Source organism: Engraulis encrasicolus, chromosome 8, assembly GCF_034702125.1.
Source record: "Engraulis encrasicolus isolate BLACKSEA-1 chromosome 8, IST_EnEncr_1.0, whole genome shotgun sequence".
Classification (NCBI taxonomy): domain Eukaryota; kingdom Metazoa; phylum Chordata; class Actinopteri; order Clupeiformes; family Engraulidae; genus Engraulis; species Engraulis encrasicolus.
Window position 1 is genome coordinate 23,991,259 of NC_085864.1, and position 13,690 is coordinate 24,004,948.

The 13,690-nt window shown below is 48.0% G+C and overlaps 1 protein-coding gene across 2 annotated transcripts in view; it reads right to left on the bottom strand.

The window, feature by feature from the left end:
• Positions 1-13,690, bottom strand: part of bcl9l (bcl9 like) — a 26,279-nt gene continuing 12,589 nt past the window's right edge. For both annotated transcript variants that reach the window (XM_063205248.1, XM_063205249.1), the window contains 5 exons: positions 8,742-8,898; positions 8,290-8,374; positions 5,165-7,727; positions 3,330-3,575; positions 1-2,355 (listed from right to left, as the gene is read on the bottom strand). In XM_063205248.1, coding sequence (XP_063061318.1) covers positions 1,121-2,355; positions 3,330-3,575; positions 5,165-7,727; positions 8,290-8,374; positions 8,742-8,898 — 4,286 coding nt within the window. In that variant the 3' untranslated portion in view covers positions 1-1,120. The remainder of the gene's footprint in view (positions 2,356-3,329; positions 3,576-5,164; positions 7,728-8,289; positions 8,375-8,741; positions 8,899-13,690) is intronic.

The window sequence follows — 13,690 nt, forward strand, 5'->3', positions numbered from 1 at the left end:
GGCCCTAATTGGCCATTAGTGAAGACAAAATTGTGACAAGATGCAATATTGAAAAAATCATCTGAGCTATTGAATACAGTTGTTAGGCATGTTATCCTTAATTATTAGCTCATAATTATGACAATGTCTACATTTCTTCACAAAATCTGTCCTTCTGAGGGACCCAAGTGCAACCTGTAGCCTAGGGGCCGAGGCCATTTTAATCCGACCCTGATCACAACTGTGTCAAGCATGTGAAATCTGAAGATGATAGGAAAAAGTCCAGAGGCCTTTGTTGAATTTGACAAAAAAGTGTAATTCTCAAACAGTTCAGATGATTTCTTTGGACGACTACACCCTCAAAAATAGCCCATTTGATAAATGCAGATGTCCTTTTTTTGTAATTTCTCATTCCAACATTGTTAAACACGGAGACAAGTACATTACAACAGTACATGGTTGACCATATTATTTGGTAACGCTTTACTTTATGCCGGTGTCATATGCAGGTCATTACAGTGTCATGATACAGTCATAGATAAGTAATAAACATTGTTATTGTCATAAACATTTTATGACTGTTGGGCTTAAATTACATTCAGTTATGGCAAAGACGGTCTTTGCCATAACCGAATGTCACTAATGGCCAACAGTCATAAAATATGTATGACATGGACATAATGTTTATGACGCGTGCATGACTGTGCCAAGACACTGTTATGACACTGTAATGACATGCATATGACACCGGTGTCAAGTCAAATGTTACCTATTATTCTTTAGACTTAAGCAGATATAGAGACCACTGGCAAACAAGAATTAATAGCATTATATATATATATAAATAAATAACCAGATATGAATGAAGATTCACAATTGGTTTAAAATAAAAGACAAGCACTTAAAACCATAAAAATGATTCTGAACCCAAAACACATCTCCGAATATATACATATCTTACAAATATGTAGAAAATGGCAATCTAAATTTGTAGAAGACTTTTTAAGTTTGCCTACTACTGAATTAACACAACAGCAATATTAACAGTTTAACAGTTATTATTGAAGCAAGAATGAAAGTTTAACAAAAAAAAAGTAACAGCTAAAATGATTGTACAAGTTTGAGAAGCGATACAGTACATTCAAAAAGGCATGTTATGTATACTTCCGGGTGGTGCATAGCCCAAGGGGCTGTTCAGTGACATTCTCCGCTGTCTGATAGACTGAGGTCCTCCCATCATGCCCGGGTGCGAGTGGGCCATCATGAGGCCCTGTGGGGACATGAGTGGCCCCTGCTGCGGCCCAAGAGGCTCCCCCGGCCCCGGCATCCCCCCCATCCCCCTCTGCTTGGCCTGCATCATCATCAAGTTCTGCTGGGCCATCATGTTATGAGAGTGCTGCTGCTGTGGAGACATCATACCAGGATGTGGGTTGTTGCCCGGGTGGTGATGCTGGAGGCTGTTGGCCATCATGGCCTGTTGTTGCTGTTGCTGCTGAAACTGCTGCTGCTGCTGCTGAGGCCCCAGACCTGTCCTGATCATCATGTGCCCAGGTTGACCCATTGGCCCCATTGGGCCGACCATCATGCCCCTTCCTCCTCCTCCGCCGCCGCCCTGAGGCATTCCCGGACGGACGCCGTACTGCGAGGGATGGAGGGCGAGCTGCTGCTCCGCCATCATGTTCTGGAGGTTGGCGATGTGGGGGTTGGACGAGGGCATGTTGCCGTGTTGTTGCGGACCGGAGGAGAGCTGCTTGAGCAGCTGTGTGGGCAGGGACTGCTGCTGCATGTTCTGGCCGTGGTGAAGGTTCTGCTGGGAGGGCGGCTGGTGGGACATGCCCTCGCTCTTTGGGAAGTACGATAAGGTGCTGCTGGGCTTGTCGGAGGGAATGATGCGAGACAGGTCAAACTCGGGAATGCCGGTGTGCGACGGGCGGATGACGTCGCTCAGGTCCGGGCCGTCCTGGCGCATCGAGCCAGGGAAGCCGTCTGACTGTTGATGATGAGAGAGTCCTTTCTCCAGAAGGTGGAACTGCTGGGGCGTGAGCATGTCGTCGGACAGCTGGTTGAAATGCTGGGACAGCAGCCCAGCCGGAGAGTGTGGAGGAGGTCCTCCTTGGCCTGGAGGACCTTGCATGCGCGGAAAGCCCTGGTTTTGCAGCGGGGGCAAATTGCACGGCCCCATTCCTCCAGGACGGCCACCGGGTCCTCCCAGGGCACCGGAGTTCATGGCCGACAGTAGCATGTTCGGGGAGGGCAACATGGGCCCCTGGTGTCCGTGGGAGAGCTGCTGCTGTCCTTGCAGGAGCAGCCCAATGGGACTCTGGGGACTTCCTGGTGGACACATGCCACCCTGGGCAGAGATGAGCAACTGGGAGGCTGAATAGAGAAAAAAAAGAAAGTTAAAAGTGTTAAAATATACATGTTCTGGCCCTACCTTGGCTGATATGGTAGGGCACACGTTTACCACTCGGCCGACCCGGGTTCGATTCCCGGTCCGGGTCCTTTGCCGAACCTTCCCCGTCTCTCTCTCCCAGCTCACTTCCTGTCTCTTCTCCACTATCCTGTCTCACAAAAACCAATAAAGGCTGAAAAGCCCCAAAAAATACTTAAAAAAAATATATATTTATATATACATGTTCCAGGTGTAAGATATTTTGAGGATAACATTATATTTTGATAATGTATTTACACATTCACAATGTTCTGGTGGACAATATACAAATACACTCTAAGGTGCTGGTTACACATATGCAGATATTTCATTTTTAATGCATTTTTTTTAAATCCGTTTACGTGTAAACAAGAGATGTGAATAAAAATAAAAACTCCATTGTGACAGGTGTGTTGTTGCCTCCTAAATGGGATATTTTTAATGCCGGATTTTTGATATGCTCATTCCAAAACTCTATTTACGTGTAAACGAGAGGCCAAAACCGATGCACTTTCAAAAAGACGTCCATATACGTGTAAACAGCTTCTCATACTGCTTTCAGGCCAACCAGAACGGAGCCGGTGCCGGTGCCTGCACCAGTTGCTTTCGGCACTAAAGTGCTTACTTGCGAACCACCCGTGTTCATACCGAGCTCTGAACTTTTTTAACTGAACTGTGTTACTAGGATGAACCTGCTGACATCCACGTTGTCGCCATGTGGGCAACAACATGGTTCGTAGAGGAAAACCAAGTATTTTGCGGTTCGCATAGCGCACCAACTTTCCAGCTCGCGAACGCTAGGATCTGCGGTGTGAACACGATGGTCGGTTCGTGATTAGGTGTGGGAACGGGCATCGGCACGGTTCTCAGTCGGCCTGAATGCGCATTCAGTGTATATATCTGATGTACTGCACCGCACCTTCCATGCCTGGTAGGAGGGGCTTATCTGGCATCATCTCGTCGTCGGAAGTGGAGACGGTCTTTATTGCTTCGTGGTACAGAGGGGCGGCGCTGGACATGGCGTACTTGGACATCTGGGACATGATCAGCGACAGGGGATTCTGGGACGGCGGTCCGCCTGGGGAGGAAGTGGAGACGGCCGAGCTGGGATTCAGGGAGTTGGGCTGGCTCGTTGTTGATTGGTTGGAAGCCTTTGGTGTTGGACCTGAGGAACAGAAGCAGACGGATGGATGAAAGCTGAATGAAAAGTATGAAATTTGCTAGGCTGATTATCATCGACGTTCAAATGTCTTCGAGACTTGGTCTGACCAAGAGCATAACAATTAACGTTTCCCAAATTGGTTTGCTTATGGTTGTTTGCTTATCGACAAAGTGGGAGGAGTTCCCATATCTGCGGTAACTCTACTTGCATTGCTCTTGACCTGACTAGTTGCAACGTTGAAAGTGTTACGTCACTAGGATGGCACGGCCTGGCTAGGAATTTGCATCTCTCTATTCTACCACAGGAAACAGAGGAAGAATAATTTGTATCACATGGCAATGTTATTTCAAGTTGTGGAAACATTTAACGGGATTAAGGACTGTTCCAATTCATCTAGACCCTCATCGTTTCAGGAGCCCGTTTCTCGACAGTGTCATTGCTAACCAGTTAGTAACTTAATAAGTTGCCAATGTGAAATTGCATGGCAGCCAAGTAAGTTGCTATCTTGGTTAGCAACGACACTGTCGAGAAACGCACCCCAGCTGTCAGTGATTACGGCACAAACCTCTCCAAGCAGAGCAGCTGGCCAAAATTCAAAATGAAAGTAAGACTTACTGTATAAAAATAGAAATACAATTGGGATTCCCTTCAACATACTCAGAACAAAACACTACACATCACTGAAATGGAAAATTGTTTCACTATGAAACATTAAAAAAACTAACAGAGCGATCGAATCACTGACAATCTCTTACAAAGACCACATTATATCATAAATCATACATTATCATAAATGGTCTTGAATTCCCAAAGACTTTATTTATTGGAAACCTGTGCAAAGTTTTATGCGTCTGCTAAGTCAATATGCCTTTAATGGCACCGGGTACAATGCCGCAGTGTGTATGCTGTTGCTAGTCCTCCTCTCCTCTCCTCTCCTCTCCTCACCTCTCTTCTCCTCCCCTCCCATCTCCTTCTCTCTTCTCCTTTCTTCTCTTCTCCTCTTCTCTCCTCTCCTCTCCTCCCCACCTCCTCTCCTCTCCTTCTCCATCTCCCACTCCACTCCACTCCTCTCCTCTCCTCTCCTCTTCATCCTCTCCTCCCATCTCCTCTCCTCTCCTCTCCAGCTGACTGGCTACTAATCCCCTATCAACAGCTTGGCTGCATGCTCCTCTCTGCTACATAGGGAGCTGAGGTGTCCTTTTGTTCCCAGAAACTTGAGTCTCCCTCCGAGAGAGAGAGAGAGAGAGAGAGAGAGAGAGAGAGAGAGAGAGAGAGAGAGAGAGAGAGAGAGAGAGAGCAAGAGCATAGCCCACCTCTTTCTCAGCGTCACTAGGCTGGCACATGATTAGAAAGAACTGAGCTCATTCATGTGATGTGATACTAAGATCAAATTGATATTGATATTATGGTTATTGTCCCCTTTGTGATACATACTGTTCAAACAGTAACAACTCGCAAAAATGTGAAAAAAAATAGAATGCAAACTTGCTTTCGAGTAGTTGCATCTATCTTCACATGGAAAAACAGAACCACAGGAGGATATATTGATAATGTTACGATTAGGCAATAGTGTGTGTTAACTAATCTCTTACCAGTTTCACCAGGGTTGGTGCCTCCATTGCCTACGCCCTTCCCATTTGTGGGTTGTTGTCCAGGACTGGGCATGTTGGGCTTGGGTGACGAGGTCCAGCTGGGGGAAGCCATGTTCATGGAAGGAGACTTCTGTGGACCGTTGGGCGAGACGGAGGGAGAGTGCATGCCCATAGACACCGAGCCCATCAACTGTGGGGACTTAACCGAGGTGGTGGAAGGGGTGCCCGCCCTGGACGCGGTGGAGAGGAGCGGATGAGAGGGGCTGGCGGTGGACAAGGCCGTGGGAGACTTGAGCACCGAGGCGGAGGGAGAGGGCATGAGGGGTGAGGGCTCCGGCCCCAAGGAGGGGGACTTGAGAGGGTGAGATGGGGCCGTGCTCGGAGAGCCCATGGGAATCACGTTGACCGCTGACAGGTCAGAGGGATGACGAGGACAGGGGTCAGCAGCACCTCCGCGGGGGCCTCCTGCCTCTATGGCCATGTGGCTAAGCTGTGGTGTGCTGCCTATCTGACCGTTCCCCTGTTGCTCTGGCCCAAAATTTGCTTGATCGGTCTGTTGTTGGAGGAAGGCCTTCTCTGATTGTCCCCCACCACGAAACAATCTTTGGTTTGGAAATTGCACAGATCCGTCAGGCCCAGCGATTACAGTCTTGCCCGCACCACCACCTCCGCCGCCGTTGCGGCCATTCTGCGGGCCGGCTCTAAAGCGGGAAATGTCCTCCGGGCTTAGAAGTTCTCCCATGGGTCCTCCACCTCCTCCGCGATTAACCCCTCGCAGTTTCAACAGCATCTGCTGTTCCTGTGCACTCAGGTTAGCCTGAGTTAGCCTGCCCAGATTAGCGCTTAAGGGAGAGTCTCCCAGGTGTCCGAGGGTGGGGCCGTCGCCTTCCCTCCCCCTGCCCAGCGGAGAGTCCATTATGGCTCGAGAATGTGGGAAGTCCATGGGGTCACCACCACCACCACCACCGTGGGGGCCGACGACCATCATGTCTGGATTGTGGACGTCGGGCCTTCCCGGGTTCTCCATGAACCGTGATTGTCCTACTAGCGCCTCCTCCTGCTGCTGTTGTTGCAACATCAGCTGCTCCTGCTCCAGTCTCTGCAGGTGTTGTCTCTTCTCCATGATGCGCAGCACCTCCTCGCGCATAAGCTGCCGCTCCACATCCGGAGGGAGGGGTTGAGGACCAGGACCACCACCTCCACCACCACCGCCACCAGGCGGGTAGCAGCCGTGTAACAGCGGCCTCCCACCACCGCCGCCTCCACCACCCATGTTGATCGGCAAGTCCTCCACCCAGCCCATGCCAGACCTCTGAAGACCCTCCATGGCCAGCATCCTTCCAGGGCTACCAGGATAGCCCCCCGGCCCAGGTGGACCGCCTCTCTGCATCTGCCCCATAAACCTCGGGCCTTGCGGTCCACCATCCGGATGCATGTCCATCATCAGTCGAGGGTTCCTTCCCATGCCCATCATAGCTGCCGGCCCCCACTGCTCCTCCGCTTTGCTGTGGTACGGCGGTGGGGGACCCCGCATCATCAGACCCCTGGGGGGCATGCCCATCTCCGCCATCATGCGGTAGTGGTGCTGAGGCGGGTGTGGGTGCGAGTGTGGGTGCATCTCCTGCTGGCGTCTCTTCTCCTGGTAGTACTCCTCCTGGAGCCTCCTCCAGGCCATCTGTTCGGGCGTCAGCCCGTCTGGGTCTCCTCCCAGTGCTCCTCCCAGGTCTAGGTCTGGAGGTGAGGAGACTTGGTGCTGCATCAGGGCTCCCAAACCGAGCTGGGACCCCAAGATCGACTCCTCCAGCCGGGATCCTCCCAGGTTTTGCGTCTGTGACAAGATCGACTGCAAGGGCTCCTCGTATTTCTTCAGATTGCCCAAATACGACGCCCCCAGGGGAAGCATGTCGCTGTTGAAGTTCTCAGCGTTCTTAGCCATCTCGCCGCCCTCTTGCATTCTGCCCGCGTTGTCGGCGTTGTTATTGTTGTTTATGTTGATGTTGTTGTTGTACATGGCACCAGGATTGGCCCCGTCAGGCCCTCCTCCACCTCCACCTCCACCACCGACGCCGCTGCGGAGCAGGAGCCGCTCGATGTCTCGGAGCGTCTGCAGGGAGCGCTCGCGGTGCTCCAGCTGCTCCTTGGACAGTCCATCTGGGGGGCCACACGGGCCACACTGGGGGCCCCCCTCACCCCCCTGGAGGTGTGCCGGTAGCACTGTGGAGCCAGAGGTGGGAGACACTCCTGCAGTCAGCTGGGGCAAGCTGCCCGCCGCATCCTCTGCTCCACCGCCAGCCGCTGTTCTGCTCCCAGCTTGTGGGCTAGCATTGCCTTGCACAGGCTGCTGACTGGAAGGATTGTCGGAGGAGCCGGGCAGAGATGGGTGAAGAGGCAGATCGACCTCTTGCGGATGCCCGCTTGAGGGTGCTGTGCCGGCGGCTTGTGGTCCTCCCATTGATGCTGGCCTCTGGCCGTCACCTCGAGCTTTGTTTTTCCCCGCGGGTGGTGTGTTTCTGGAGCTGAGCTGTTCTGATAAGGTGGGCAGCTTTTTCACTGGCGGCATACACTACAGAGGGCAGACAAAGATTGTTAAGATACGGTACTTAGTAACTACTAAGTACTACTTACTAGCAACTAGATTTACATCATTCAATGCAAAGGTAATCAGGATTGCACATTTAGTTACTTGAGCAGAATTACATAACACATACATACCACAATCTATGTCCTCCCCAAAATCAATGTCCTTGCATATTAATTCAATGTGTTGAAAATTTCAAAAAATCAATGTGTTGAAAACAGATTTTGCTTTAGGTAAATATGTAGATAAATTTTGAGGAGCAAAACCTTTTTATCTTTTATACACATTTCTAAATAATAAGCACTACATTTTGAGAAACAGCTCATCGCTTCTATATTGCAAGACTATATAACTGATATGAACTCTCCACTGGCAGGAGATCTATTTATATACTGCATGTGCTACAGGTGTGTGTGTGTGTGTGTGTGTGTGTGTGTGTGTGTGTGTGTGTGTGTGTGTGTGTGTGTGTGTGTGTGTGTGTGTGTGTGTGTGTGTGTGTGTGTGTGCGTGCTTGCGTGCGTGCGTGCGTGTGTGCGTGATTGCCTACCTGATCCAGCTTAGTGCAGTGGACGTTCTGCTTGTGAAACATAACGATGGAGTCTGTGTGCCCATGAAGCACTGCCTCCGCAGCTCTGAAACACACACAGTAGGAGAGACACCATCAGGGGCCTGTGTGTACTGCACATACAATACGTTCATGATTCATTTATTTATTTTAAGGTTTTTTCTTTTGTTTTCATTCATGATAGGACAGTGACAGAGGAAACGAGTGAGAGAAACGTTAGGTCACGGTAGGGACACGTTTAAGATTTATGATGTGTTCTTATGAAGTAAAGTAAAAGTAGTTCATATAAAACCACAAAATATGAAACACACTCTTACATATAAAGCAACCTTTTCACAAAAAATCACAAGCAAACGTTTTGGAATGTCACTGAAAAGATAGGCTGAAATAACCATAAGACCCTTTCCGTCCTCCACTTATCCATCGACCCTCACCTATTGGCTAAGTTGGTGGTGAAAACATAGACTTGTTTTCCGATGCGGGGGTGGTCGGAGCGGAGTCCACCAGGACCAAAGGCAAACCCAGGGCCAGGAGCAGATGACTGGCCACCCACAGCAGAGGAGGAGCCAGGACCAGTCATATCACGCTCCCCTGAGAGGCAGAGAGAGAGAGAGAGAGAGAGAGAGAGATTAGGATATTATATACCGTATAGTTTTCTGAATAATTTAGGAAAAATAACATGGCACTCACGCCTTCCAATCCTTTCATACTGAATCACAGTATATTTGGTATGTATGCATACACCCACTTGTGTAACCTAACCTCACATTGATCCAGGGCCTGTAACCAATACCATGTAATGAAGAACTGTAAGTCACTTGGGATCAATGTGTCAGTTAAATGTAATAATGTAACACGCAGTAGTTCATCTCTAATGTAACGCTCTGTTTTCTGAAAATGCAGTCAGTGCCTAATACTGACCAGAAGAGGGCAGCCTCTGAATTAAACAGTGCATATGGGTTTACTCCATCAGCAGTCTATTGGACAGTTGTGAACCTGCCCAGCATGTAACTACAAACTTCTTCACACATAGTCATACACAGGGTAGAGGGAAGAGGGTAGAGCACACACGTGGAGGCTGAAGAGAAACTGCAACATTAATACATCCAGAAACTGTACAGAAATTTAATAAGACAAAGGAATGAAGCCTATTGGAGGTACGCAGTGTGGAGTAAAAAAGAACCGAGAAGGTTCTCTATCTGATTGGCTCTGAAGGTAGGTCAGTCCTGGTTAACGGCAGCAATTACAACCATTTTCAATGGGCTTTGCTCAAGGATGGAGACACATGAGTAGGAAGCAGGCCTAATGACAGATTAGGCTGGCCCTTGTCAGGTGACTCGAGTGGCTGCTTTAAACGAGTCCACAGGGTCTGTTTCTGTGTGTCTCTGCCTATAGTGAAGTCACAGCGGTTCCCAAACTTTTTTCTCTGCGCACCCCCTTTCACATTTCAATGTGGTTTGTGCAAACCCTAAGCGGATATTGCACCACCGCACAATTTGGGTAATCCTGATTTCCAATCGATCTGATGTTTTTTTCTGTCACATTACAATGGAACTTGTTGCATGACAAGTCTAGGAGTTATAAATTACACTTCAGATGGATCCTCCCAGCATACAATTAAAACAATTAAAACTATCTGACGTTCATTAATGCTGGATAAAAAACACACATATCCACCATTGCTCTATTCAGCTCGCGCACCCCCTTGTGACAGGCCGCACACCCCCAGGGGTGCAGGCACCACAGTTTGGGAAACCCTGGTGTAGTGGATAAGGAGACTTTGCCGAACATCAGTAAGCGTTAATTTGGCCACAACAAACATTGGTTGCCAACTACAGTGACTACAACTTAACTGAAGTTAAGAACATTAGATAATAAGAAGCAGCACAAACGACTCAAAATGTTTTGGATGAATCATATCATAATGTGTGTCTCTGTGGAAATTATCTATGATGCAAAGAGCACCGGATGCTGCAGTCCCGTCTACAACACCTGAGCTAACCCTTAGAAAAAGCTGAAATCACAAGGAGTACATTGTAACTAATTGTGTTGATAAAATGATAAAAATGAAGTTTAAAAAATGTGATCAGTGATCAGCCTGGTTTCTCATAAGCATAGTACACTTGTAGGTATTTGAAGTGAAAAGTAAAAAAAGATCTAGACTCAGGCAGTTTCCAAATCATATGTGTCCTCAAGAGGTCAGTATTATCCCTAATCATATCTGATGGGGTTCTTTGAGAAGATAATGTTATTGACATTGAAATGCAATATCATATTGCTTTTACTACGTGTTGTATCTGTTATTGGGTATAAATGTGTTGCGCTGTTCAAACGAATATCAAACATTTAATTATGCACATTTTCAAACCATACAATATTCTGTGAAAAAAAACATTGCCAACTCCTTAGAGTTCTATTTTTGGACAAGTCTTTCCCTGACAAGTCCTTCCATGGGAAAAGAAAAACATCAAACATAGAATTCTAATGTGCTTGGAAGTCTACTTCCAAGCAAACAATACAATATGACACTGCCCTACAAAGGCAAAGTGCAGTAACTACGCAACATTGAACCTGAGAAAAAGGTTGTCAAAGTATTGTTATTAGGTTGGACATTGTAGTTACTGCAAATTTGACATCACAAGATCTCGAAAGTGGGAGACATGTGGATCATAAGGTTTTGTATCAAGAAGTTTTGTATTATGAAGACCGTTTTCAGTCTAAATTCAATTTTGACAAAATATGTAGTTACTGCATTTGTTTGCATTTGCAAGACTATTCTGCATCTAAGTCTCCTTCCAAGAAAAGTGTCTAATGAACTCGTAGCTCCTTAATGCACGCCATACCGCCAGTGGCACGCTGTAATAGTCATTGAAAAGTTAACTACCATAGCACTACTCCACTATGTCATAACACAGGGCCTTTAGTACGGTAATGCACTGCGACTTGGTCATTGCCATTCTAGTAACAGTTCATAAAGGTTGGAGCAGGCTTCACCCAAACAGATTATTGTTCTTTTTAGAATGCTGACCAAATTATTATAAAACGGAAAAGTAAGAGGTCGCACCATGCATCTGACTATTTTGTGCAACTATTTTGAAGGCAAAACGCCGAAACGCGTCTATGTAATAAAAAAGTCAAATGCATGGTGCAACCTTCTCTTACTTTTCATTCTAGTGACAGCAAATCTATAACGCCATGTCGTAACGGGTTGAGAGTCTCCTGAACAGTTTCTTTGCCCGTTTTGAAGCACAAAATGACACTCATCCACAGAAAACTCCCCCTCCCCCCCATGATCAACCCCTGTACCTGTCCTCTGCCAGTGTGAAGAGGACACTGGCCACCATCAACCCACGCAAAGCAGCTGGCCCAGACAACATACCTGGCCGAGTGTTGAAGGATTGTGCAGAAGAGCTGAAGGATGTCTTCACAGACATCTTTAACATCTCTCTGGAGCAAGCAGTCATCCCATCACTTTTCAAAGCTGCTACCATCATACCCGTGCCGAAGAAATCAATACCATCATGCTTCAATGACTACCGTCCTGTAGCACTGACGCCCATAATCATTAAGTGCTTCGAACGGCTAGTCCTGTCACACATCAAAGCCACCCTACCCCCCACCCTGGACCCCTACCAGTTCGCATACCGAGCCAAGCGATCCACGGAGGATGCAATCTGCTCTGCCCTCCATCCAGCCCTCACCCACTTGGACAATAAAGACTCATATGTGAGAATGCTGTTCATTGACTTCAGCTCAGCATTCAATACCATAATACCACAACAACTCATCAGAAAACTGGACAAACTAGGTTTCAGCACCTCCCTCTGCAACTGGCTGCTGGACTTCCTGATGCAGAGACCACAAGCAGTACGGGTAGGGAATAACACCTCAAGCACCCTGACCCTGAGTACGGGGGCTCCGCAAGGTTGTGTTCTCAGCCCCCTGCTGTTCACGCTGCTGACACATGACTGCACAACGACCCACAGCACTAACCATCTAGTGAAGTTTGCGGATGATACAACACTGGTGGGCCTCATCACTAAGGGCGATGAGACCCACTACAGAGAAGAAGTAGACCTGCTGGCCAGATGGTGCAAAGACAACAACCTCCTGCTGAATGTCAACAAGACCAAGGAGATTGTTGTCAACTTTCAGAGGGTCCAAAAACAACTGCCACCACTGACCATCGACGGTGATGCTGTGGAGAGAGTGAGCAGCACCAAGTTCCTTGGAGTGCACATCAGCGACGACCTCTCTTGGACCACCAACACTACATCACTGGCGAAGAAGGCCCATCAGCGTCTCTACTTCTTGCGCAAACTAAAGAAGGCAAGTGCTACAACCTCCATCATGACAAACATTTCTACAGAGGAACCATAGAGAGCGTCGTGTCCAGCTGCATCACAGTGTGGGGAGGAAGCTGCACGGAGAAAAACAGGAAGACACTCCAGCGTGTTGTGAACACAGCGAAAAAGATCATTGGAGTACCACTCCCCTCCCTGCAGGACATTTACACCGCACGCCTCACCCGAAAAGCACTGATGATCATCAAAGACACAAGCCACCCTGCACACAAACTGTTCAGCCTCCTGCCCTCTGGAAAGAGGTACAGGCGCCTCCGTTCCCGTACCACCAGGCTTGCAAGCAGCACGATGCATCAAGCAATCAAGATACTGAACACTCAACCTCAACCCACTCTCCCTTCACTGTCAGCCTCTAGCCAGCCAGGCACTGACAACGCTCCCCCCCCTCATCCCCACCACCATATCTGCGACTGAACATTCCACCTGCACTACTACATCTGTGACTGAACTTTCAACCTGCACTAACTCAAAACATACACACGCACACACACACACACACACACACACACACACACACACACACACACACACACACACACACACACACACACACACACACACACACACACACACACACACACAAGCACACTGCACTTTGTGCACTAAACCCAAACATACACACACTGACACACAACTCATACTCAAACACATACACACACACACACACACACACACACACATACACAGGTACACACACACAGACGCACACCGCACTTTCTACCTGCACTAAACACACACACACACACACACACACACACACACACACACACACACACACACACACACACACACACACACACACACACGCACACGCACACAAAACACATACAAACACACACACACACACACATACTGCTGCTGGTGTATTTAATAAAAACCTTTTTTAATTATTTATTTCTTCAAATGCTACTATTACTATGTCAGAACGCTATAAAGGACTTTTAGAAAAAGAACAACAAAATACCTCCTCTTAATGTATGTTCTCTACAAGTCTTCTGTTGTCCAGTCTTGCACTTTAA